The following is a 26494-nucleotide window of genomic DNA, read 5'->3' as shown; positions in this document are numbered from 1 at the left end:
ACTTTGGAAGCAAAGCTCATATATTTGTACTTGTATCCATATATAAGTGGTCAGTACCACTGTCACATACACAAAAGTCCACACTCAGAAAAATCCTTACAATGCTGTATTAACGTGAGTTAAGTTATGGGCACCAAGTGACAAAATCCACATAGATTCTGTAAGCCTAACTTTATTTTAGCCTTTGATTTTAATAATAAGAAAGAAAGAATATAAGCAGGAATACGATGGCAGTAAGAAAACCCTTTCATTCATGTCAAAGAGGAAACTGGTCTTGACTTGAGGGCTGCCCAGCACGGCCTGAAAGAATCATGTCCCAAATACTTTTAGCCTTTTAGCTGCTTACCTTGGTGCATGCTACTTAGGAATTTGTTAATTCACACCTGAGTGTCTCCCTTCATGGCTTGTAGTTTTGTGCTCCTTTTTGAAATCTCTGTGTCTGTGGGATGACTCACCAGAGAGCAATCACGTAGTCTTCTCTGAGGAACCATTTTCTCTTTACATGGTACCGTCCTGAACTCCCTAAGTGAGTATTATGAGTACCACCAGCCCATAGATACAATACGTATTCTTAGCCCATGTTTTAAGTCGAACCATACAAAGGTTACGCTCCAGTTTTGTGAAAACCCACCCAGTAATTGTTGAGAGGAGGGGAAGTGAGAAGGGAAAATATTTTATTATTATGGATAATGAACCAAAGACACAGAGCCACCTGGGCTTTCATAAGTTCCGTCGTCTTAATCCATACTCTCCTTCCCAGGGAAGAAGCTCTTCCTTCAGTTCTATACCTTCAGTGTTGCATAGTCACACGACCCTGCGGGCTCCTTGGTGGGGACAGAAGCTGCCTCAGACAGTGCGTTGGTGTTTAGCTTTACATAGGTCACTCCCTGGGATTCTTCAGGCTTTGAGGAAAAGAGACGTGCATGTAGAGCTGAGATGCCAAATACAGTAGCCACGAGCCACGCACGGTGACTTAAATTCAAACGAATTTAAATTAAATTAAAAATTGAGGTCCTCAGTCTCACCAGATGCATTTCAGATGTGCAACTGCTCTTAGGTGTTATAATGCTCATTAATGTTAAATCACAAATAAGCAGTATTTTAAGTAGAAAAAATGGATGGATGTAAATTGGTTAATATTTGTTAAATGATGCTTTCCTGCCATCCATCTGACCCTTAAAATTTGCCAGAAACTCCAATAAACCCTTTATGTTTATGACATCACTAGACTCTCACAAGCCTTTTAGATGGGGATTTTGATTCCCCTTAGATATGGAAGGAAAGGAAGGGTCCAAATCATGGGGGTTTTGTGATTTGTCTCAGACCACACTGGTGATAAATAGTAGACATTGGGAGCTGGAATCCAGCTACTCTGGAATTCAAAGCATGTGGGGTTTTTTGTTCGTTTGAGATATAATTGACATAACATTGTGCAAGTTTAAGGTGTACACATGTCGATGTGATACATTGATATATTGCACTATGGCTATCACATTGCTAACACCTCCATCCTGTCACATAATTATCATTTCTTTTTGTGGTGAGAACAATTATGATTTAGCCTCCTAGCAACTCTGAAGTGTATGATACAGTGTTGTTGACTATAATCCCCGTGCTGTGCATTCGATTCCCACGACTTATTCCTGAACAAGTTGCAAGTTCGTTCCCTTAAATGTCATATCCCCCCCCAGTCCCTCGTAACCACCATTCTAATCTCTTTTTACGAGTTCCATTAAAGTACATGTTTTTAAACTCAATATTAATTGGCCTTATCTATATAACCAGCGTATGAGCTAGACAGACCCGCCTGTGGTGGAAGTGAGCTCTTGGGTTATTCCAAAGGGGAGAACTCACCGATTCAGATAGTCTTTCCAGTTTGGATACACCTGCATGTGAGTAAAAGAAAAAAAACAAATCAGTTCTCAGATTGCAAGAGTCAGATCTTCGTCTTTCTAACCCAAGATTCCTTATGGTTTCTTCCCTGATCACTTACCTGCAGCTCCCTGCTTGGGAAATTTGGAATGGCTGGTTCTGAGAGAGAGAAACATATTAAAGTATGGGATCTGAAGATTTGGGGGAGAAGATAGGGCTGCAAGTAGCGGGGCTGGGCATACGAGTCACCGATGTACCAGTGGAGTCTCTGAAGAATGGAGTGGGAGTTAGGGCATGAGATCTGTCAAGTATATCTACCTCTTGGCGGATTCTTCATGTGATGAATCTATTAAAAAAAAAATACAAGGAGGAATTTATCTCCTGAGGGAATCCTTCACTTTACTCCCTTCCTCAGAGTTTTAAACGTGTGCTTCTCTGCACTTACCGTGCCGAGTGCATCTGTAGATGAGGAAGACGGCGATGAAGAGGAGAAAGAGAGAGAGGCAGCAGAAGGTGGCGACAAAGATGACTTTGGTGTCTGGTGGGAGAAGGGTGGGATAGAGAGTAAGACTGGCTCCTGAAACACACTGATCAGCTTTAGCTGAACGGTTTCAAGGAGCCAGACAGCCTGGCTTCAAAACTTGGAGCGGCCACTTCAGAGCTGGAATGTCCAATTATGCTTTAGGGAAATTCTTCATCTCCCTGAGCTTTTGTTTTCCCTTTCAAAGTGAGGATAGCGGGACTTCCCTGGTGGTGCAGTGGTTAGGAATCTGCCTGCCAATGCAGGGGACACAGGTTCGAGCCCTGGTCTGGGAAGATCCCACATGCTGCGGAGCAACTAAGCCTGTGCGCCACAAATACTGAGCCTGCGCTCTAGAGCCCGCGAGCCACAACTACTGAGCCCGCAAGCCACAACTACTGAGCCCGCACGCCTAGACCTGGTGCTCCACAACTAGACATGCCACCGCAATGAGAAGCCCGCGCACCGCAACAAAGAGTAGCCCCTTGTGGGGGCAGCCAAAAATAAATAAATAAATAAATTTATACAAAGTGAGGATAGCAATTGTGGCTACTTTACTGGGTGGTAGGGGGATTGAGTGGTCAGTACATACAGAGAGGGCTAGCCCAGTGCCTTGCAGATGGGAAATACCCAGTAAATGTTTCATCCCCAGGAATAATATTTATTTACTGTGAGCCACTTAGCATTCACGTGCATTCCTTCTCATCTTTTTTTTTTTTTTTTTGCCACTCGGCTTGCAGGATCTTGGTTCCCCAACCAGCGTTTGAACCTGGGCCCTCGGCAGTGAAAGGCCCAGAGTCCTAACCACTGGACTGCCGGGGGATTCCCTGTTTTTTATCATCTTGACGATAAGCACGCAAGATAGGTTTACAGTCCCCATTTCGTTCATACGTAAATCAAGTACCAGAAAGTAAATCGAGTTCCCCAAAGTCACACGGACAGGATGGGCTTTGGACTCTGGTATGTCTAACCCTTTTAGGCCAGTCTGCCACAAGGCCAGGGTTGTTCTGTGCTGACCACTGGGTGTGGACATTCAAGACAAGCGATATTCTGAACCTGTTCCAGAGAATTCAAAATCTGGTGAGAAACACATCTTCCCAAACTAACTGTGTTGCTATAGAAGTGATGACAAGTCTAACAACAGACGAATCAAAGTCCAAGAATCATTTTCTAAAGATATTGAAACAACCTGTGTCCATCGATAGATGAATAGATAAAGAAGGGAATACTACTCACCGTAAAAAAGGATGAAAAATTGCCATTTGCAACAATGTGGATGGACCTAGAGGGTATTATGCTTAGTGAAATAAGTCAGACAGAGAAAAACAAATACCATATGATTTTACTTATATGTGGAATCTGAAAAACAAGACAAATGAACAAACAAACCGAAAACAGACTCATAGATACAGAGAGCAAACTGGTGGTTGCCAGAGGAGAGGGGCTGGGGGGAAGGATGAAATAGGTGAAGGGGATTAAGAGGTACAAACTCCCAGTCGCAAAATAAATACGTCATGGGGAATGTGATATACACATAGGGAATATAATCAACAGTATTCTAGTCACTTTGTACGGTGACAGATGGTTACGAGACTTATTGTGGTGACCATTTTGTAATGTATAAAAAATATCGAGTCACTGTGTTGTACACCTGAAATTCATATTGTATGTGAACTCTATTTCAATTAAAAAATACCCCCCAAAAAAGGATGGCGAGTAAATCTTAGGGCATTCTAAACAAAAAAGAAAGAGAAGAAGAATTTTCCGTGTGGTGTATATATACAACGGAATGTTATTCAGCCAAGAGAAAGAAGGACATCCTGCCGTGTGCAATAATATGGATGAACCTTGAGGGTATTATGCAAGTGAGATAAGCCAAAGACAGATACTGCATGGTATTACTTATATGTGGAATCTCAAAAATAAGCTCATAGAAACAGAGAGTAGAATGGTGGTTGCTAGGGGCTTGGGGGCGGGGGAAATGGGGAGAGGTTGGTCAAAGTGTACAAGCTGTCAGTTTCAGATGAATAAGGTCTGAGGATCTAATGGACCGCATGAACCCTAGTTGATGGCACTGTATCATATAATGGAAATTTACTAAGAGAGTAGATCTTAAGCATTCTCAACCAAAAAAAAGTAAATCTATGAGATGAGTTGAGGGACGTGTGAATTAACTCTATGGGGAGAATCTTTCTACAATGTACACATGTATCAAATCATCAGTGTGTTGTACACTTTCAATATCTTACCGCTTTATTGGTCAATTATACCTCCAGGAAACGGTGGGAAAGGAGGTGGGGGAAAAGGAGGTAAGAATACCTCACTTGGGACTTCCCTGGAGGTCCAGTGGTTAAGGCTCTGCGCTCCCACTGCAGGGGGCTCGGGTTTGACCCCTGGTTGGGGAAGATCCCACATGCCTTCTGGCATGCCCCCACCCTCCAAAAAAAAAAACGAATACCTCACTTGAAGAGAGAGGTGATGATGAAAAATACTGGCTCTAAAGCACTCAGTCTAGAATCTGACTCAATGTGTAAGATAATGAGATTGCAGTGATCATGATTATTTTCTCACCCAATATTCTACCCACACCCATCTCCGTCTGTAACAGATGCTGTCAACGTTCCTCCACCCGTGTTCCCCCAGATTCCTTTGCCATTTTGATGCGTGCTAGATCATGGCTTTTTCCCCTTTCCAGCGTGAGCACTTTGATGTCTTCGTTGGGGGGTTGCCTGGAAGGATGCCTTGGGATTTATGTGGCCCAGAGCACCCCTTTACCGACGGCTGCCATTTGTGGGAGCAGTGCATCCCCATGGACATGTAAAAATGGGACAGGAACAGCTGTTCCTGGATAGAGGCATAGAAACATCTGCCTTGCCTTATGCTTTCAATCCTCCCCTTGACTACCCTACAGTTTCTCTCACATAGCAGTTCCCTAGAAATGAGAAGTAAATGATTGCAAAACTGTCCACCGCCCACTAAACTGGGTTTACCCTGAGATGTCCACATATCCTGGTTAGACTTTGCATCACTATTTACAAATTACAAAAATAAATTTGCAGAAGGTCTATGCTATTGATCTAAGGCATCTGACAGAGCAAAGGGATACAGCTTGACACAGGGCATAAATGAAGTCACAGGCACCAGAAAGAAAGCCTGGATTTGTGGCAAAGTTAGGTGATGACATTGATCATTGGTCTCTGGACAGAACTGGAGTAGAGGGTCCCTTTGGAGGCATGTGTATACAGGCTGGGGACAGCATATCTGTGCTTACAGATATTTTACTCTGTTTAGAATTGTGGTGGTGTAAATGTGAACTCTGGGAATTCCCTTGTGGCATAGTGGTTAAGAATCCACCTGCTAATTCAGGGGACATGGGTTCGAGCCCTGGTCCGGGAAGATCCCCCATGTCGTGGAGCAACTAAGCCCGTGTGCCACAACTACTGAGCCCCCACGCCTAGAGCCTGTGCTCCACAACAAGAGAAGCCCACGCACCACAGTGAAGAGTAGCCCCTGCTTGCCTCAACTAGAGAAAGCCTGCGTGCAGCAGCAAAGACCCAATGCAGCCAAAAATAAATAAATTAAAAAAAAAAAGTGAACTCTGAAAGTACTTTTTTTTTTTTTTTTTTGCGGTACGCGGGCCTCTCACTGTTGTGGCCTCTCCCGTTGCGGAGCACAGGCTCCGGACGCGCAGGCTCAGCGGCCATGGCTCACGGGCCCAGCCGCTCCACGGCATGTGGGATCTTCCTGGACTGGGACACGAACCTGTGTCCCTGCATCGGCAGGCGGACTCTCAACCACTGCACCACCAGGGAAGCCCTGAAAGTACATTTTAAGAAATGATATACATACCCACTAGGTTGGCTATAATAAAATTAAAAGAAAAAAAAAAACAAGTGTTGGAAAGGATGTGGAGATATTGAAACCCACATAAATTACTAGTGGGCAGGTAAAATGGTACAGTCACATTGGAAAACAATTTGACTGTTGCTCAAAAAGTTAAACATAGTGTTACCACGTGTCCCAGCAGTTCTATTCCTAGGTAGATACATAATTGAAAGCAGGGACTCAGGTACACCTAAATTCACAACAGCATTACTTGCAATAGCCAAAAGGTACAAACAACTCAAATGTCCATCCACTGATGAGTGGATAAACAAAATGTGGTCTATCCATATGATGGAATATTATTCAGCCATGAAAAGGAATGAGGTACTGATACATGCTACAACATAGATGAACCTTGAAGACATTATGCTAAGTGAAAGAAGCCAGTCTCAAAAGACCACATATTTTGTGAATGCATTTACATGAAATGTCCAGAAAAGGCAAAACCATAGAGTCAGAAAGCAGATTAATGGTTGGCAGGGCCTGTCAGGAGAGGGGGGATGAAGAGTGACTGCTTAATGGGACTTCGTTTGGGGAATTATAGTGGTGATGACCACACAACTTTGTGAATATACCAAATGCCACTGCCTTGTCCACTTTAAAAGGGTGAATTTATGGAATGGGAGTGATATATCAATAAAAAAAGAAAGAAAATAAATTATAGAAGAGCTAAAAATATGAAAGCTTTGACTTTCCCTCTCACTTCTGATACTTCCAAGTTCTTTGACTCTACCGGATAGAGTAGCAGTCATTTTGGATCGTGTAGCAGTCATTTTCCCAAGCCTGCTGATACTGAATAAAAACATTTTCAAAGAGGAAATACAGTGGAGGATATCTTTTTTTTTTCTTTTTTCTTGGCCATGCCGGGGATGTGTGGGGTGGGGTGGCATGTGGGATCTTAGTTTCCCCTACCAGGGATCCAACCCATGCTCCCTGCAGTAGAAGCACAGAATCCTAACCACTGAACCACGAGGGAAGTCCCGAGGATATCTTTTAAAAAAAATTCTATTATACTAATGACAACCTTGAACAATTTTGGCTCATTGGAGTAGATTACAGGAAGGTTGTGAGTTGCTGAAAGAAAAAACCATTAAGCATCTATGTAAATTCCCCTGTGGTCCCCATGGTTAGGACTCCTTGCTCCCACTGCCAGGGGCCCAGGTTTGATCCCTGGTCAGGGAACTAAGATCCCACAAGCCGCAGGGCATGGCAAGAAGAAATCCTTTTATGGATAAGCCCATTTCAGTCTAAGCCTGAAGAAAGCCCTAGTTTTTACGAATCTCTGAGGGTAGAAGCCTAGTCAATTCTTCACGGAAAAGCAATATCAGAAAAAGAATTTAATATTCACCATGTTTTGAGAACTTTAAAGTTTTAACAAGTCTTTGATCATATATATGCCCAAAGTACCTGGACTCCACAGGTTCCAGTCCCATTCCCCAAACTCACCCTCATTCTTCACGAAGCTCCACCGTAGTTTTTCATTATGTAAAATGGCAGATGATATACCTTGTGCTGTCTTTTTCACCAGTGTTTTCAGAACCTGGGAGTGCCTTAGAGAGCATCTTCCCAGCATGGAGAGAGGGGGCATTAAGATTCTCCTTGTGCCTTTTAATCAGAAGGGGATCCTCTGCCTCATGAGGCGGATACAACTGGGAAAAACAGGTCCTCTCTAATTATATTACCTGTTTTTGCAGGGTCAGGTCCACTTTCTTCATCTTCATCTAGAAAACAGGATGCAAGAAAAGGAATCACGATGTTTATATGGGAACCTTGGGGACATAAATCCTCAAGTTCTGTCTATGGACTCCATGCCCTCTTTGGGGAGCAGGGAAGAGAATGTCTTTTCCATTCTCCAGGTGCTCACTAGGTTCCCAAACCAGGGCCAGAGCACTAGACTACTCTTCTTAATACTGCTGAAGTTTGCTATTACTTTAAGAACAAAAATATTTATGAATGACACTACTTCCAATTCTAACCCCACCTTCCAATCCTATCCCAGGAAAGAGCACCAACAGTTTTCAAGTATTTTCTCCCATTTGGTAGGTTGCCTTTTCATTTCATTGATTGTTTCTTTTGCTGTGCAGAAGCTTTTTTAGTTTGATGTAGTCCCACTTATTTATTTTTGCTTTTGTTTCTTGTACGTTTGGTGTCATATCCAAAAAAATTGTTGCCAAGAACAGTGTCAAGGATCTTCTTCCCTTTGTGTTCTTCTAGGAGTTTTATTGTTTGTAGTCTTATGTTTAAGTCTTTTATCCATTTCAAGTTAAATTTTTGTAAGTGGTTGAAGGTAGAGGTCCCATTTCATTCTTGTGCAAGTGGTTGTCTAGTTTTTCCAACACAATTTATTGAAGAGACTATCTTTTCCCCATTGAGCATTCTTGGCTTCCCTGTCAAATTTAGTTGATTGTATATACAAGGGTTTATTTCTGGGTTCCCAGTTCTGTTCCATTGATCTGTGCGTCTATTTTTATTCCAGTATCATACTGTTTTGATTACTATAGCTTTGCAGTATAGTTTGAAATCAAGAAGTGTGATGCCTATGGCTTTGTTCTTCTTTCTCGGGATTGTTTTGGCTATTTGGAGTCTTTTGTGGTTCCCTACAAATTTTAGGATCGTTTGTTCTATTTCTGTGAAAAATGCCATTGGAATTTTGATAGAGATTTGCATCAAATCTATGTAAGGTTTTGGGTAATATGGACATTTTAACAATATTAATTCTTCTGATCTGTGAACATGGGATAGCTTTCCATTTCCATTGTCTTCTTCAATTTCTTTCATCAGAGTCCTGTGGTTTTCAGTGTACAGATCTTTCACCTCCTTGGTTATATTTATTCCTAAGTATTGATATTTTATTGGTTTTGATGCTATCATGAATAAGATTTTTCCTTTATTCTTTTCAAGATATTGTGTTGTTAGTATATAGAAACAGAATTTATTTTTGTGTGTTGATTTTATATCCTGCAACTTTACTGAATTTGTTGATTAGTTTAATAGTTTTGGGGTTGAGTCTTTAGGGTTTTCTATATATAAGATCATACATCTGCAGATGAAGACAATTTTTCTTCTTCCGTTCCAATTCGGGTGTTGTTGTTTTTTTTTTTTTTCGTCTTGTCTGATTGCTCTAGCTAGGACTTCCAGTATTATGTTGAATTGAAGTGGCGAGAGTGGGTATCCTTGTTCCTGATATTAGAGGAAAAGCTTTCAACCTTTCATCATTGAGTATGACCTTGGTTGTGGGCCTGTTGTATTGGCCTTTATTGTATTGAAGTTTGTTCCTTCTACACTCAGTTTATTAAGAGTTTTTATCTTGATGTTGTACTTTGTCAAAGGTTTTTCCTGCATCTATTGAGATAATCGTATGATTTTTATCCTTCTTTCTATTAATGTATATATCACATTTATTGATTTGTCTATGTTAAACCATCCTTGCATTCAAGGGATAAATCTTGCTTAATCATGGTGTATGAGGTTTTAATGCACTTTTTAAAAAAATTTATTTATTTTTTGCTGTGTTGGGTCTTCGTTTCTCTAGTTGTGGCAAGCGGGGGCCACTCTTCATCGCGGTGCGCGGGCCGCTCACTATCACGGCCTCTCTTGTTGCGGACCACAGGCTCCAGATGCGCAGGCTCAGTACTTGTGGCTCACGGGCCTAGCTGCTCCGCGGCATGTGGGATCCTCCCAGACCAGGGCTCGAACCCGAGTCCCCTGCATTAGCAGGCAGATTCTCAACCACTGCGCCACCAGGGAAGCCCTTAATGCACGTTTAAAATTGGTTTGCTAACATTTTTGCATCTATATTCATCAGGGATATTGGTCTGTAGTTTTCTCTTCTTTTAGTGTCCTTATCTGGTTTCGATATCAAGGTAATGCAGGCCTTGTAAAATGAGCATGGGAGTGTTCCTTCCTCTGCAATTTTTTGGAAGAGTTTGGGAATGATTGGTGTTATTTCCTCTTTAAATGTTTGGTAGAATTCACCAGTGAAACTATCTGGTCCTGGGCTTTTCTTCATTGGGAGGTTTTTGATTACTGATTCAATCTGTTTATCCATTATTGGTCTCTTCCAGTTTTCCGTTTCTTCATTATTCAGTCTTGGTTTGTAAACTTCACAAAGGTTCTGTCGTCCATAGGTAACTACCCATGTCCATGTTCTCCCAGACCATGATCAAGAGGGGCTGGAACCAGGTCACATTCTCCTGCAGGTTCCACAGCTGGTACTGAGGTGTGTCTGCCTATTACCCAATGCATACGTGGGTGAGATTCCTCCTGGTATATGGTGCTGGATCCCACAACTCCCATAAGAGGCACTTTTGTTCATGGATGGATGCTAAATTTTAGTTGTTGAAGTGGAGATACAAAAACAAGGGATGCCTTATGCTGCCATGATGCTCAGTTTGGTCTTTTCCTACTTTCTCAACTTGTAATCATTCTGAGATCCCCAGTTTCAGCAGAGTAAAGAATACTACATTCCATTCTGTTGTGAGGGATCAGACATAAGAGTGTCATACTGTGACCTGGAGTCATCTCAGGGCCTATGTTGACTGAGAGGGAAGGTTTTAGGACTAATCCTGAAGAAGACAAGGCAATGGGGGTGAAGGGAAGGACCAGGGTTTCCCATTTTCCACTGCACCTGGGGGCATTCTCACCCATCTCTCTGTATTAACCATGTCTTTTATTTTCTACATTTGATGCTTTGACGTCTTGGGACCTTGCTGACCCTAGAGGGATTCTCCTCCCATGGTTATCCAATTTCTAGGGATAGGAAAAAACTTTCCCTCAAGCACACCTCTCAAATGCAAACCAATCTATCCAGAGCCCACACTTCCAGCCACCTCCCTTATTGTTCTCCTATACTCAGGGACACTTTCTCTGCCCTAATCACCCCAGGCCCAGGTCCCAGACAACCAGGGACAGCCTCTATACCCCAGATCCAATCCTCAGACTGCTATTTCCCACAGAAACTACAGTAAAGGCTCTTGCCAACACTCCTCCCCTTGTCTCTATGTCCTGACTGGGTGCTTCCCCATGTGGTCCTGCACGGCGTGGCATGACATGTCCCCTTTTCTTAGGAACTGTTAACAAACTATCTTTTCAATGACCATCGTATCCTTATCTTTGGCCTTACTGTACCTCAAATTTTCTCTTACTACCTTGTTAAAAAGCAAACCACAGGGCTTCCCTGGTGGTGCAGTGGTTGAGAGTCCGCCTGCCAGTGCAGGGGACGTGGGTTCGTGCCCCAGTCCGGGAAGATCCTACATGCCGCGGAGCGGCTGGGCGCGTGAGCCATGGCCGCTGAGCCCGTGCGTCCGGAGCCTGTGCTCCACAACAGGAGAGGCCACAACAGTGAGAGGCCCGCGTACCGCAAAAAAAAAAAAAAAAAAAAGCAAACCACAGGCCCAAAATGGAATCATTTATGTAGGCCATGATGCGGCTTACTACCTAACCTAACTGAAGCTTCAAACCCGCATCCCTCCCACCCCGCCCCCCAAAATGTTGTCTTAGGTGGTCAGTCGGGAATTTTCTGGTCACACCGATGAGGTCATCACAGGGGCCTCCTCCATCCCCCAGAGGACCATGAGGTAATCTGCCACATAGATCCCTTCTGTACTCCATAGGTAGGTTAACCTAAAAATGAAATGATCTTTTTTATTTATGACTTGTCTGGTTTTAAAAAACCTCTCCTTTTCTGTAGCCCTGTGGAACTCCTCTCTACTTGCTAGAAGGGATGCTTCCTCCTTCATGAATTATTTGAGAAAGCCAATTAGATCTTTAAAATGTACTCAGTTGAATTTTGTTTTTTTAACAAACTCTATTCTAAAACACTCGCCCACGTTCACATCCTTGAGACCCACTCAGAATCCCTGATAAGAGCCTTATTCTCACACTGAGTTCCCATTTCTCTACAGCCACTGTCTTGTAGGTACAAAAGTACTGTCCAGCATCTTTAGGCTTCAGGTCAGTGAGGAGGAGTTTAGTATCCTGTCCTGTTGAGTTGCATTCATGCTTGTACCCAGAGTCCTGCAACTTCCCCAGCACGAATGTCACATTCTGGACGTCAGACTGGCACTTGAGGGTCACATTGCTGCTGTGTTCAACCTCTGAGCTGGGCAAGGCATGGAGGAGGGATTTGGAAAATTTCTCTGGAAAGAATTTGGAGTTAGTTTGACTCTTCATCTTGGTGACCACCAAAACCCTCCTAGAATTCAGAGGATGAAAGGGAAAAGGTCATGAAACTTGGGGCACAGGAAGAGTCTAAGTGGGAGACAACTTACCATAATCTTTCTCGTCTTCATTGCCCAGACAAAGCCCTGGAAGAGAAACTCTCATGAGAGATGAATTATACGTTTGTCTTTTTTTTTTTAATTGAAGTAGAGTTTTGATTTACAATGTTGTGTTAGTTTCAGGTGTACAGCAAAGTGATTCGGTTATATAATATTCTTTTTCAGATTCTTTTCCCTTGTAGGCCATTACAAAATATTGAGTATAGTTCTCTGTGCTATATAATAGGTCCTTGTTGGTTATCTATTTCATATGCAGTAGTGTGTGTATGTTAATCCCAAACTCCTAATTTATCCCTCCCCGCCCTTTCCCCTTTGGTAACCATAAGTTTTTTTTTTTTCTATGTTCGTGGTTCTATTTATGTTTTGTAAGTAATTTCTTCCATATCTTTTTTTAGATTTCACATATAAGTAATATCATATGATATTCGTCTTTCTCTGATTTACTTCACTGAGTATGATAATCTCTCTATGCTTGTGTTTGAGTAAAAATCAGGCAGAGACTGTGTGACTCATCTGTTAAAGATCTGCCTTATTCCTTGCAGGTACTTCCCTGGGTTTATTTTTCCACCTTTTACTTTTGTCCCGTTGTTTGTCATTCGGAAGTTATGTTTACAGCGGTGATCATTGTGTAACGTATAAAAATACCGAGTCACTATGTTGTACACCTGAAACGAATACAACATTTGTTAAGTCAATTATACTTCAATTAAAAATAAATAAGTACATAAAAGTTATTTCCCAGGCACCATCTCAAAAAATAAAATAATGTTATGTTTATGTACAAAATGCCAGGAACTTTTTCTGATATATTGCATTCCTTTCTTAATTAGTCCTTCTTCTTCCATCCGGAAATCACTGAACATTTACCTGCATTTTCTGTGACTGCAATTTTTATGCTTTCCATTTAAAGAACGCAACAGTTGTTTACTGTGGAGTGTCCATGTGGGTTTCCACCCACATTCAAATGGGGAGGATTTGCTCTCCATGACGGGGTCATTCTTTTCACCAAGAATTGAAGATGTTTTCTGGTCCCAAATTCTCCCCTCACTTGCAGCTTTGATCTTTACGTCCTTTAGCCCCTACCTCTTCTGTGCTCTGTTCTTTATATTTCATTCTGGGATGGGGACGTCAACCCACGGATGGAATTAAGGGACCCCAGTCCCATATTGTGGGGGAAATGGATGCCAGTCCTGGGCCTCTGTTAATGGGTGAAGCTAGAATTTCTGTAGACATGAGAGTGACTCAGGACATCTGGCCCTTGTTTCCACTCAGGGATGGACTCAAAACACAAGCCCCCAAGCTTCACCAGGAAGCAGGGAGGTGGGGGAGTGACAGTGGACCGAGGCTGCATTAGCAGTGAGAATGGTTACATTGAAAGGTAGGAAATCAGCTTCTGGGTGGTCAAGGGGGTCCCAGGTCTCATGGTCTCTTTTTAGGCTCTCCGCGTATTCTGCTTTTAGTCTCACGTCACCTCAGCTGTGTTATCAGCCAGTCTTCTGCTCAAATGGTGATTCCCATTCTACCTTTTTTTTTTTTTAATAAGCACACAATTGCCTTAGGTTCACTTTACATCAAGAAACCCTACTAAGGAGTAGGTAAACTTTGGGAGAGCGGTTCTCTGTTTTTGACAAATAAAACTGTAATGTATTCAAAGTGTACAACGTGATGATTTGATGTATGTATACATTGTAAAATGATCACCACGTTCAAGCTAGTTAACATATCTCTCACCTCAGAAAGTTACCTTTTCTGTGTGTGTGAGAATGTTTATGATCCATTCTCTTAGCCAATTTCGATATTATTAACTATAGTCACTATGCTGTTCATTAGATCCTCAGAACCTATTTTTTTCTTTATTTTTGTCTGTGTTGGGTCTTTGTTGCTGGCTTTCTCTAGTTGCGGCAAGCGGGGGCTACTCTTTGTTGTGGTGCATGGGCTTCTCATTGCGGTGGCTTCTCTTACTGTGGAGCACAGGCTCTAGGTGCATGGGCTCAGTAGTTGTGGCCCGTGGGCTCTAGAGTGCGCGGGCTTCAGTAGTTGTGGCGCATGGGCTTAGTTGCTCCATGGCATGTGGGATATTCCCGGACCAGGGATCAAACCCGTGTCCCCTGCATTGGCAGACGGATTCTTAACCACTGCGCCCCCAGGGAAGTCCTTATTTCTTTCTTAATAAAGGACCACAGTTGACTTAGAGAACTGGCTGCAATGAAGACGCTTGTTACTAAGGGGAAGAGACCCACTGGCATGTAGGGTAGCTTGAAAAAGCAAAGAATAAAGGGATAGCTCCTTGGAGTTTAGTAGAATTCTGAGGTCAGGAGCAGTGGGCAACATAAGTAAGCATATTTCACTGGAAATAATTACAATAAATAACTACCAATCGGCGAGTATTTATCATTTGGTAGACTCTTTACATACATCAGCCATTTACATACTTACATTATTTAGCAGGTCCTTTACAGATAACTGTCTTCTACCATACAGCCACCCTCTCTGCCTGACTCAGCCACGCATCACACATTTAACATTTAGTATGGTCTTTACATACACCACATGGAGAGCTGTACAATTTCCATGCTAGAAAGGGAGGAGTGGGTGACACTAGAAACCATAGCTCTCTAGAGAAGGGGAGAATTACTATGATGTTGTGACTTATAACAAGAAACATAGGGACTTCCCTGGTGGTCCAGTGATAAAGAATCTGCCTTCCAATGCAGGGGACGCGGGTTCGATCCCTGGTCGGAGAACTAAGATCCCGCGTGGTGCGGGCAACATTCCGGCAACCTGGAGCCTGCGCGCCACAACTAGAGAGAGAAAACCCGCACGCCACAACTAGAGAGAAGCCCGCGCGCCTCAACGAATGATCCCACATGCCTCAACGAATATCCCGCCTGCCGCAACTAAGACCCGACACAGCCAAAAACAGAAACAAAACAAAAAAAAATGAAAGAAAAAGAAACATGTATTGGGTCTTTGTCCCTGGTCCTGGCACAGAGCTCCTAAAACCCTTGGAATTCCCTAAGTGTTGAGAGATGTAAAGGTGTCTTTTCCTATGTTAATGTAACTTTTGGAAAGTCTCTCTGTAACCTAAGGATGGGTGTGCTGGTTACCACAGAAACAACCACGTGATTGAAGGGTTGGAACTGTCAGTCTCACCCTCCCCCACCCCCTGACCTCTGGGGAGGTCATCAATTGCCAAGGATTTAATCAATCATGCCTATGTAGTGAAGCCGTCATAAAAACCCAAAAGGATAGGGTTCAGAGAGCTTCTTTGTTGGACGTGTGGAGATTTTTTGAGTGTGGCACGCTCAGAAGGTCTTTCCTCATACCTTGCCCTGTGCATCTCTTCCATCTGGCCATTCCTGAGTTCAATTCTTCTACAGTAAATCAGTAATCTAGTGAGTCAAATGTTTCTCTGAGTTCTGTGTTCTAGCAAATTTGAGTTCTAGCAAATTAATGGAACCCAAGGAGGGGGTTTTTGGAACCTTCAATCTATAGCCAGTTGGACAGAAACACAGGTGGCCACCAGGGCTTCTGACTAGCATCTGAAGTGGGAGGGAGGCCGTCTTTTAGGACAGAGCCCTTAATCTGTGGGATCGGACAGTATCTCCAGGTAGATAGTGTCACGATGGAGTCGAATTGTGGGACACCCAGCTGGTGTCAGAGAGTTGCTCCGTGCTGGGGGAGACAAAGCCCACAACACACACACACTGGAATTGGATGCAGAATCCTAACTGAAGTCTGAGAAATAAAATATTGCCTGCCATATCAGTAAACAAAGGATGTCACAGTCATCAGCGATTAGAGCCACCAGTGAGCTGGTGAGCCCTGAGGGAACTCAGGAAGGAAACAAAGAATACCCACCATCTAGCAGTCATCAGACTGCAGCCAGTCCCCACGGTGAGCCCTGAGGGAACTCAGGAAGGAAACAAAGGATACCCGCTGGGCTTCCCTGGTGGCACAGTGGTTGAGAGTCCGCCTGCCGATGCAGGGAACACGGGTTCGTGCCTCGGTCCGGGAAGATCCCACATGCCGCGGAGCGGCTGGGCCCGTGAGCCATGGCCGCTGAGCCTGGGCGTCCGGAGCCTGTGCTCGGCAACGGGAGAGGCCACAACAGTGAGAGGCCCGCGTACCGCAAAAAAAAAAAAAAAAAAAAAGAATACCCGCCATCTAGCAGCCATCAGACTGCAGCCAGTCCCCAGGGTGAGCCCTGAGGGAACTCAGGATGAGAAAACGCAGGATACTGACCCCAGGTAGCCGAGGTGTCTGTCAAAGGAATGGTTTCAGTAAGCCTAGTCTCTTGCATCTTCCCATATACAGAAAAGCGCTAAATGCCTTAACTTGAGATATCTGGTTTTCTTTCATTAACAATAATCTTTTGACATTCAAAGTACCTGCCCTTTGTTGCAAAACTCCTATATATCCTGCAGGGTTACTTGAGATGCTGTCTCCTGGGCTTGAAGTCCTAAGAATATCCACCAAATAAAACATAACTCTCAACTTCTAAGTTGTGCGATTCATTTTTCAGTCGACAGTTCACATGAGGTCATGCTGGAGTAGGCGGGGAGCCTAACCCAACAGGAGACAGAACACAGGGAGGGAAGATGGCCATGTGACCGTGTGAGGCTTTGCAGTAATGCGTCTACACACCAAGGGATGCCAAGGGTTGCCAGCCATCTCCCAACCAGAATCGAGGAGAGAGGCATGGAATAGGCTCTCCCTCAGAGCACCCCCCTCCCCCCCGAGAAGGAATCAACCCTGCTGACACCTGGATTTTGGACGTCTGGCCTCCAGAACGGTGAGAGAATAGATGTCTCTTGTTTTAAGCCACCCGATTTGCGGTGATTCGTTACGGCAGCCCCAGGAAATAAATGTGAGGAGGACGAGGTCGGTGACCGCCCCGTTTATTCTGCCCTGCAGCTGGAGGTTTGGGGTATGGTGACCGGCCTCTCAAGCTCAAATGTGTGCGTGGGAGAAGCATGACCTCAAAGGGAAGGGCCGAACCCAGAAGAAGGAAGAAGTAACTAGGGCAGATAATGAGTCCTAATGTCCTCCACACCATCCCTTCCCCCACCCCACCCCACTCACGAAGGAGGAGCTAGGTACTCAGTCTGGTGGAACTCCTGTTTCAAATTCTGGGGCTCCCGTGAGACCAAGCCAAGATTCTATTCCAGGTCTCCCATCCTAGAAGCTGAGGTCTGTTCGATCACCTTATGTTCAAGTTGAGGATGGTTGAAATCAGGCTAAGGATAGGGCTGGTCAGAAAATGTTCTTCGTATCCTCTGTTCGCTGCCTTAGGGTCATAGGGGAGAACAAATCTGACTCCATATTGGATCTGTTTCTTTTATTTTAACCTTTGTATTCTATTGCTTTTGCTACAAGTTAATCACTAAAGGGATGTTGCCTATAAACTGAAAGTAGACATAATGGCCTATTTCTAGGAACCTTGGCTCCCATGCCTGAGCCTTAAGCTAAAATACCTTTGTTCAGCTCACAGGAAACATCCTGACCAGGCCCACCCGTGAATGGCTGCAGGAAAGAAGAAGTTAATGTACCCCCTCCGAAGTCTGGTGGGAACAGGAAATATTTGTAACAACTTGTTGCCTTTTTTTTACTTTACCTCCTCACCTCTCCCTCTTGGTTCTATAAAAGAAACTCGCATCCAGAACCCCGGCAAGATGGTTTTTTGGGACACTAGTCCACCATCTTCTTGGTCTGCTGGCACTATTCCTTGCCCCAACAACTTGTCTCTCTTGAATTATTGGTCCGTCATGCAGCAAGCAGTACAAGTTTGGACTCGGTAACAGTAGGTCTTTTCTGTATTCCTCGTTCATAACCAAACTCACAGCTTTTCACACCCTGTAGACCCTGCCCTCCTATATGCCAATGGAACATTCAAGGCGAGAGGGTGGTATGTAGATGATACACACGTGGAGGTCGCATCGGAGCTGTGCATATCTCAGCCAATTAAACCAAGGGTATTACCACACGTCTCTGCACCTCTGCTCCCTCATCCCTTTTGTGTGAGCACCAAAACGAGAGCATGTGGGTACCACAGCCGGTACATTGTACCCAACACACAGAAGCCATAATTTCTGTACTTGTCACATCCCCCGTGTTAACCCCCACTCCACCGTGAATGTTCTCACCCATCCAAACCCATCTGTCCCCGTCCTGGAGACTCACCAAGGTGAAGCAGGGACAGGAATTCTGTGATCATAGCGTCCCTTCTGCCCGGACCAAGATGCCGTGTTCAGTCTTACAGTTCAAAGGAAGAAACTGCACTGAGCAATTGCAACTCCCTCCTGCTATCTCGGTCCAGAGGAGGTGGGGCGAGAGGTTTTGCTCTGACACTTTTCTTCTCCACTACCTGCTGTGCAGCTTCCTTCTCACAACTGACTCAGGAAACCAGAAGCCACCAATGACGACATCTTCCTCCACCCACCCTGAGATCTCTCCTGTCTCATCTGAAGTCCTACCCTGCGTTCGGTCTTCGTTGCTGCATGTGGGTTTCCTCTAGTTGCGATGAGCAGGGGCTACTCTTCATTGTGGTGCGTGGGCTTCTTATTGTGGTGGCTTCTCTTGTTGCGGAGCATGGGCTCTAGGCACGCAGGCTTCAGGAGTTGTGGCACGCTGGCTCAGTAGTTGTGGCCCAAGGGCTCTAGAGAGCAGGCTCGGTAGTTGTTTAAAATGTGTTAATTTCTGCTGTACAACAAATAGAATCAGCTGTACGTATACATATATCCCCATATCCTCTCCCTCTTGCGCCTCCTTCCCACCCTCCATATCCCATCCCTCTATGTCGTCACAACGCATCGAGCTGATCTCCCTGTGCTATGTGGTGGCTTCCCACTAGCCATCCATTTTACATTGGTAGTGTATATATGTCAATGCTACTCTCTCACTTCATCCCAGCTTCCCCTTCCCCCCTGTGTCCTCAAGTCCATTCTCTACGTCTGCATCTTTATTCCTGCCCTGCCACTAGGTTCATCAGTACCGCTCTTTTAGATTCCATATATACGCGTTAGCATATGGTATTTGCTTTTCTCTTTCTGACTTACTTCACTCTGTATGACAGACTCTAAGTCCATCCACATCACTACAAATAACTCAATTTCATTCCGCTTTATGGCTGAGTAATATTCCATTGTATAAATGTGCCGCATCTTCTTTATCCATTCATCTGTTGATGGACATTTCGATTGCTTCCATGTCCTGGCTATTGTGGTACATGTATCTTTTTGAATTATGGTTTTCTCAGGGTATGTGCCCAGTAGTGGGATTGCTGGGTCATATGCTAGTTCTATAAATAGTTTTTTAAGGAACCTCCATACTGTTCTCCATAGTGGCTGTATCAATTTACATTCCCACCAACAGTGCAGGAGGGTTCCCTTTTCTCCACACCCTCTCCAGGATTTATTGTTTCTAGATTTTTTGGTGATGGCCATTCTGACCAGTGTGAGGTGATACCTCATTGTGGTTTTGATTTGCATGTCTCTGATAATTAGTGATGGTGAGCATCTTCATGTTTTTGTTGGCAATCTGAATGTCTTCTTTGGAGAAATGTCTATTTAGGTCTTCTGCCCATTTTTGGATTGGGTTGTTTGGGTTTTTTTTTATATTGAGCTGCATGAACTGCTTGTACATTTTGGAGATTAATCCTTTGTCAGTTTCTTCGTTTGCAAATATTTTCTCCCATTCTGGGTGTTGTCTTTTTGTCTCAATTTTGGTTTCCTTTGCTGTGCAAAAGCTTTTAAGTTTCATTAGGTCCCATTAGTTTATTTTTTTAATTTCCGTTTCTCTAGGAGGTGGGTCAAAAAGGATCTTGCTGTGATTCATGTCATAGAGTGTTCTGCCTATGTTTTCCTCTAAGAGTTTTATAGTATCTGGCTTTACATTTAGGTCTTTAATCCATTTTGAGTTTATTTTTGTGTGTGGTGTTAGGGAGTGTTCTAATTTCATTCTTTTACATGCACTTGTCCAGTTTTCCCAGCACCACTTATTGAAGAGGTTGTCTTTTCTCCATTGTATATTCTTGCCTCGTTTGTCAAAGATAAGGTGACCATATGTGTGTGGGTTTATCTCTGGGCTTTCTATCCTGTTTCATTGATCTATATTTCTGTTTTTGTGCCAGTACCATACTGCCTTGATTACTGTAGCTTTGTAATATAGTCTGAAGCAGGGAGCCTGATTCCTCCAGCTCCATTTTTCTTTCTCAAGATTGCTTTGGCTATTCGGGGTCTTTTGTGCTTCCCTACAGATTGCAAAATTTCTTGTTCTAGTTCTGTGGAAAATGCCATTGGTAATTTGATAGCGATTGCATTGAACCTGTAGATTGCTTTGGGTAGAATAGTCATTTTCACAATATTGATTCTTCCAATCCAGGAGCATGGTGTATCTATCGATCTGTTTATGTCATCTTTGATTTCTTTCACTGGTGTTTTATAGTTTTCTGAGTACAGGTCTTTTACTTCCTTAGGTAGGTTTATTCCTAGGTATTTTATTCTTTTTGTTGCGATGGTAAATCGGATTGTTTCCTTAATTTCTCTTTCTGATCTTTTGTTGTTAGTGTACAGGAATGCAAGAGATTTCTATGCATTAATTTTGTATCCTGCAAACTTAAAAAATTCATTAATTAGTTCTAGTAGTTTTCTGGTGGCATCTCTAGGATTTTCTATGTATAGTATCATGTCATCAGCAAACAGTGACAGTTTTACTTCTTCTTTTCCAATTTGTATTCCTTTTATTTCTTTTTCTTCTCTGATTGCCGTGGCTAGGACTTCCAATACTACGTTGAATAATAGTGGTGAGAGTGGACATCCTTGTCTTGTTCCTGATCTTAGAAGAAATGCTTTCAGTTTTTCACCATTGAGAATGATGTTTTCTGTGGGTTTGTCATATATGGCTTTTATTATGTTGAGGTAGGTTCCCTCTATGCCCACTTTCTGTAGAGTTTTTTATCATAAATGGGTGTTGAATTTTGTCAAAAGCTTTTTCTGCATCTATTGAGATGATCATATGGTTTTTATTCTTCAATTTGTTAATATGGTGTATCACATTGATTGTTTTTTGTATATTGAAGAATCCTTGCATCCCTGGGATGAATCCCACTTGATCATGGTGTATGATCTTTTTAATGTGTTGTTGGATTGTGTTTGCTAGTATTTTGTTGACGATTTTTACGTCTATGTTCATCAGTGATATTGGTCTGTAATTTTCTTTTCGTGTGATATCTTTGTCTGGTTTTGGTATCAGGATGATGGTGGCTTCATAGAACGGGTTTGGGAGTGTTCCTCCCTCTGCAATGTTTTGGAAGAGTTTGAGAAGGATAGGTGTTAACTCTTCTCTAAATATCTGATAGAATTCACCTGTGAAGCCATCTCGTCCTGGACTTTTGTTTGTTGGAAGATTTTTTTTAACATCTTTATTGGAGTATAATTGCTTTACAATGGTGTGTTAGTTTCTGCTTTATAACAAAGTGAATCAGCTGTACATATACATATATCCCCATATCTCTTCCCTCTTGCACCTCCCTCCCTCCCACCCTCCCTATCCCACCCCTCTAGGTGGTCACAAAGCACCGAGCTGATCTCCCTGTGCTATGCAACTGCTTCCCACTAGCTATCGATTTTACAGTTGGTAGTGTATATATGTCCATGCCAGTTTCTCACTTTGTCCCAGCTTACCCTTCCCCCTTCCGTTAGAAGGTTTTTTGTGTGTGTGTGGTACGCGGGCCTCTCACTGTTGTGGCCTCTCCCGTTGCCGAGCACAGGCTCCGGACGCGCAGGCTCAGCGGCCATGGCTCACGGGCCCAGCCGCTCCGCGACATGTGGGATCTTCCCGGACCGGGGCACGAACCCGTGTCCCCTGCATCGGCAGGCGGACTCTCAACCACTGCGCCACCAGGGAAGCCCCTGGCAGGTAGATTCTTAACCACTGGGCCACCAGAGAAGTCCTGCTTATCTTTTTAAAAATAATAAATGTATTTATTTATTTATTTTTGGCTGAGTTGGGTCTTTGTTGCTGCACGCAGGCTTTCTCTGGTTGTGGCGAGCAGGGGCTACTACTCGTTGCGGTGCGTGGGCTTCTCACTGCAGTGGCTTCTCTTGTTGCAGAGCACGGGCTGTAGGCATGCGGGCTTCAGTAGTTGTGGCACGTGGGCTCAGTAGTTGTGGCTTACGGGCTCTAGAGCACAGGCTCAGTAGTTGTGGCGCACGGGCTTAGTTGCTCCGCAGCATGTGTGATCTTCCCGGACCAGGGCTTGAACCTGTGTCCCCTGCATTGGCAGGCGGATTCTTAACCACTGCACCGCCAGGGAAGCCCTATCTATTTTATACACAGTAGTTTGTATCTGTTAATTCCCCACCCCGATGTTGCTCCTCCCACCTTCCCTCTCCCCACTGGTAACCACTACTTTGTTTTCTCTATCGGTGAGTCTGTTTCTGTTTTGCTATACACATTCGTTTGTATTATTTTTCGGACTCCACATATAAGTGATATCATACAGTATTAGTCTTTCTCTGTCTTAAATATTGATAGCTTTAGAGTCACAAAAAAATAGTACAGAGTTCTCAGTACCCCATCAGTCAGCTTCTCTGATGGTGATATAACTACAGTACATTATCAAAACCAGGAAATCAGCATTAACACAATACACTGGCTGGGCAAGCACATACTAACACCTAAAATGTAGTGATCTCTGATAAGAGCTGGACACTCACTGGCCCTGAGAGCAGGTAGGTCAACAAGAGAACAGAAATGGATGTTTCTGCCTTTGAGACAGAGTAAACTTGTTCCCTAGTAAGCCTTGACAACTGGGTCATGCAACAGTCAGGTTTTTAGTTTATTATTTTTATCGAAGTAGAGTTGATTTTCGGTGTCGTACTAGTTTCAGGTGTGCAGCAAAATGACTCAGCTATATACGTGTATTATATATATATAATTTTTCATGTTGCTTTATTACAAGGTACTGAATACAGTTCTCTGTGCTGTACAGTAGGACCTTATTGTTTATCTATTTTATATGGTCTGTATCTGCTAATTCCAAACTACTAATTTATCCCTCCCCCCTCCCCCCTTTGGTAACTATAAGTTTGTTTTCTATGTCTGTGAGTCTGTTCTGTTTGGTAAATAAGTTGATTTGTATTTTTTTTTAGATTCCACATATAAGTGATATCATAATATTTGTCTTTGTCTGACTTACTTCACTCAGTATGATCATCTCTAGGTCCATCCATGTTGCTGCAAATGGCATTATTTCATTCCTTTTTATGGCCGAGTAGTATTCCATTGTGTATATACATACCACACATATATGTATACCACATCTTCTTTATCCATTCATCTGTCGATGGACATTTAGATTGCTTCCATGTCTTGGTTATTGTAAATAGGGCTGCTATGAACATTGGGGTGCATGTATCTTTTTGACTTAGAGTTTTTTTCTAGATATATGCCAACGAGTGGGATTGCTGGAAACAGTTAGGTTTTTTTGTTTGTTTGTTTTGTTTTTTTGCGGTACGTGGGTCTCTCACTGTTGCGGCCTCTCCCCTTGCAGAGCACGGGCTCCGGACGCACAGGCTCAGCGGCCACGGCTCACGGGCCCAGCCGCTCCGCGGCATGTGGGATCTTCCCAGACCGGGGCATGAACCCGTGTCCCCTGCATCGGCAGGTGGACTCTCAACCACTGCACCACCAGGGAAGCCCAACAGTTAGGTTTTTAATGTGCTTTCTTTTACAGAAGGGAAAGTAATCAAGGGAAATTGGAAAGTGTCCATTCAATTATTTTCCCAAATGGGAAGAGCATAATCCCATTTCCTAGGAGCTAAGGAGGAAACATTAATGAATTAAAGGAGTTGATTCCTCTCTAAAACTATATCCATTTATCTTTCCTCCCAGCTATTCACTGCTTCCACAAAAGTCATGAGTGGTCAATGTAGATTTTTGACCGCTATGTGACAGAGGAGATAGAGGAGTTTCATATCACACACCCACTGCTGATTTCCCTTCTCTTTTTCCCAGTGCAGTGCACATGTTTCTGGTTTCCTTGATGTCATTCATCTAGATTCTTTTTTTTAAAATCCCCACCCTAAATTTCTTAACTCATTTTTATGCAGAACAATTCAGATTATCTAGCAATTGACTCCTTAACGTTTACACCCAAGCCCACCACTGTGCTCAGCAAAACAAAGGGTCTTCATTTTAAAAGACTCACCGTTGGACTTCCCTAGTGGCTCAGTGGTTAAGAATCTGCCTGCCAGGGCTTCCCAGGTGGCGCAGTGGTTAAGAATCCACCTGCCAATGCAGGAGACATGGGTTTGAGACCTGGTCTGGGAAGATCCCACATGCCGCGGAGTAACTAAGCCCGTGCGCCACAACTACTGAGCCTGCACTCTAGAGCCCACGGGCCAGAACTACTGAGCCCGTGGGCCACAATTACTGAAGCCCACATGCCTAAAAGCCCATGCCCTGCAACAAGAGAAGCCACCTCAGTGAGAAGCCCGCGAAGAGTAGCCCCTGCTCGCCATAACTAGAGAAAGCCCACACGCAGCAACGAAGACCCAACACAGCCAAAAAAAAAAAAAAAAGCTCACCTTTTTTAGAAATATTTGAGAGTGATAAGAAAAAATTCCCAAGAAATATCTATATCTATATCTCCTAAACTGTTATCTTATTTTGTCATAAACCTATAAAACTTAAAGTGTTTCATGCCAATGAATGCTTCCCCACACACGGTAATAAGTTGCTTCCACAACATGATTTAATTTTTTATTTTGGTTCTTTTATTAGTTTATACATTATCATATCTTCTTGGAACATTGAAATTTTATTTTTATGTTCCATAACATGATTTAAATTGCTGAATCGTTCTCCACTCTATAAAAGTAAAAACTTGTAACTAACCAACCTCCTACTCCTGTACATTTATATTACTTCCAACTCATTTGCTACTATAATCATAATAAAAATTAACAACTTGTAATTCTTTTGGACAGCCTTAGTTATTCCTTAGGGTAAACTACTGGGATTTAAATTCTCAAGTGGAAGGCTATAAATGTTGGGGGGCAGGGATGAGCTTCATAACCCAGTTGCCCTTAGTAACTAGTATTGCTTTATCATTCTAAAAACTGATGATGTATCATTTTTCCAAATTCTATTTAACATTAGATTTTAGCATTAAAAACTGTCAAATTAATAATGCAAAATGACATTTTATTTACTTTTCCGGGTTTGATTTCGTGGAATAGCAAATGTCTGCAAATGTCTTTCTGTTCTTTTTCTTTTTTGGACTTTTTCATGTGCAATGCAGTTAATGAGAGAGGCATGTCAAAATACAAAATATGATTATAGGCTTAGCTTCTTTAATACTGTCAGCAATTCTTTTATAGATTTTGTATCTATATTATTGGATTTTGTATCTATGAGGTGCCTACAGAGTTGGGGTTATTACATATTTTTCTTGACCTATTTTATCATTAGGAAACGTTCCCCTTCATATCTGAATACTATTTCTTGCCTTAAAATCTACTTTATGTGATGTTAATATAGCCATACCACCTTTGTTTTGATGGTGTTTGCATAGTATAACTTTTTGTATCTTTTTGCTTTCAAGGCACCTCTGTATATACCAATACTTAAAGTGTTTCTCTTGAAAAAAAAAAAACCCGGCATTTATTTAGGTCTTTTTTTAAACATCCATTAGATCTTTTCATTGAATTTCAGGGCCAATTGATGTTCTATGTAATTACTTATTTATAGGATGAAAGTTTATAATCTTCTAATCTTTCTATTTGCCCATCTGTTTTATGTTTCCAATTTCGTTTTAAAAATTATTTTTTACTGTGCTATTTTAATTTTTTTTAGCTTCACCAATAATATGCCATTTTAAATCTTCAACTTTCTTTACCTCTACATTACTTTTTTTTTTTTTTCAGGGGGTTGC

General features: G+C 42.9%; 1 protein-coding gene across 3 annotated transcripts; it reads right to left on the bottom strand.

Moving 5' to 3' along the window:
• Positions 1-657: 657 nt before the first annotated feature.
• Positions 658-18900, bottom strand: VSTM1 (V-set and transmembrane domain containing 1). 3 transcript variants are annotated; one of them, XM_022586073.2, is made up of 8 exons: positions 18739-18869; positions 12547-12582; positions 7960-7998; positions 2318-2410; positions 2191-2218; positions 1994-2031; positions 1855-1886; positions 658-902 (listed from the first exon to the last, which is right to left on the bottom strand). In XM_022586073.2, the coding sequence occupies exons 1-8, from the start codon at positions 18770-18772 to the stop codon at positions 783-785; spliced, it is 420 nt and encodes a 139-aa protein (XP_022441781.1). In that variant the 5' UTR covers positions 18773-18869; the 3' UTR covers positions 658-782. The 3 variants fall into 3 exon arrangements, with proteins under 3 accessions (XP_022441781.1, XP_022441783.1, XP_022441782.1); XM_022586074.3 differs by having other exon boundaries at positions 858-972; positions 18739-18879; XM_022586075.3 differs by lacking the exons at positions 2191-2218; positions 2318-2410 and having other exon boundaries at positions 658-972; positions 18739-18900.
• Positions 18901-26494: the final 7594 nt, after the last annotated feature.

Source organism: Delphinapterus leucas, chromosome 20, assembly GCF_059928025.1.
Source record: "Delphinapterus leucas isolate spDelLeu-1000000601 "Yukka" chromosome 20, BTC_Dleu_Yukka2, whole genome shotgun sequence".
NCBI classification, from domain to species: domain Eukaryota; kingdom Metazoa; phylum Chordata; class Mammalia; order Artiodactyla; family Monodontidae; genus Delphinapterus; species Delphinapterus leucas.
This window is presented reverse-complemented; position numbering and strand designations above follow the sequence as displayed.

Bases quoted from the DNA above. Each gene is read 5' to 3' on its own strand.
- VSTM1 (XM_022586073.2), bottom strand. From the start codon at position 18,772: ATGATCACAGAATTCCTGTCCCTGCTTCACCTTG. The intron at 12,583-18,738 runs GTGAGTCTCCAG...TTTCTCTTCCAG, and splicing joins CCTGTCCCTGCTTCACCTTG to GGCTTTGTCTGGGCAATGAA. The intron at 903-1,854 runs GTGAGTTCTCCC...TTTTCCTCAAAG, and splicing joins TGGAAAGACTATCTGAATCG to CCTGAAGAATCCCAGGGAGT.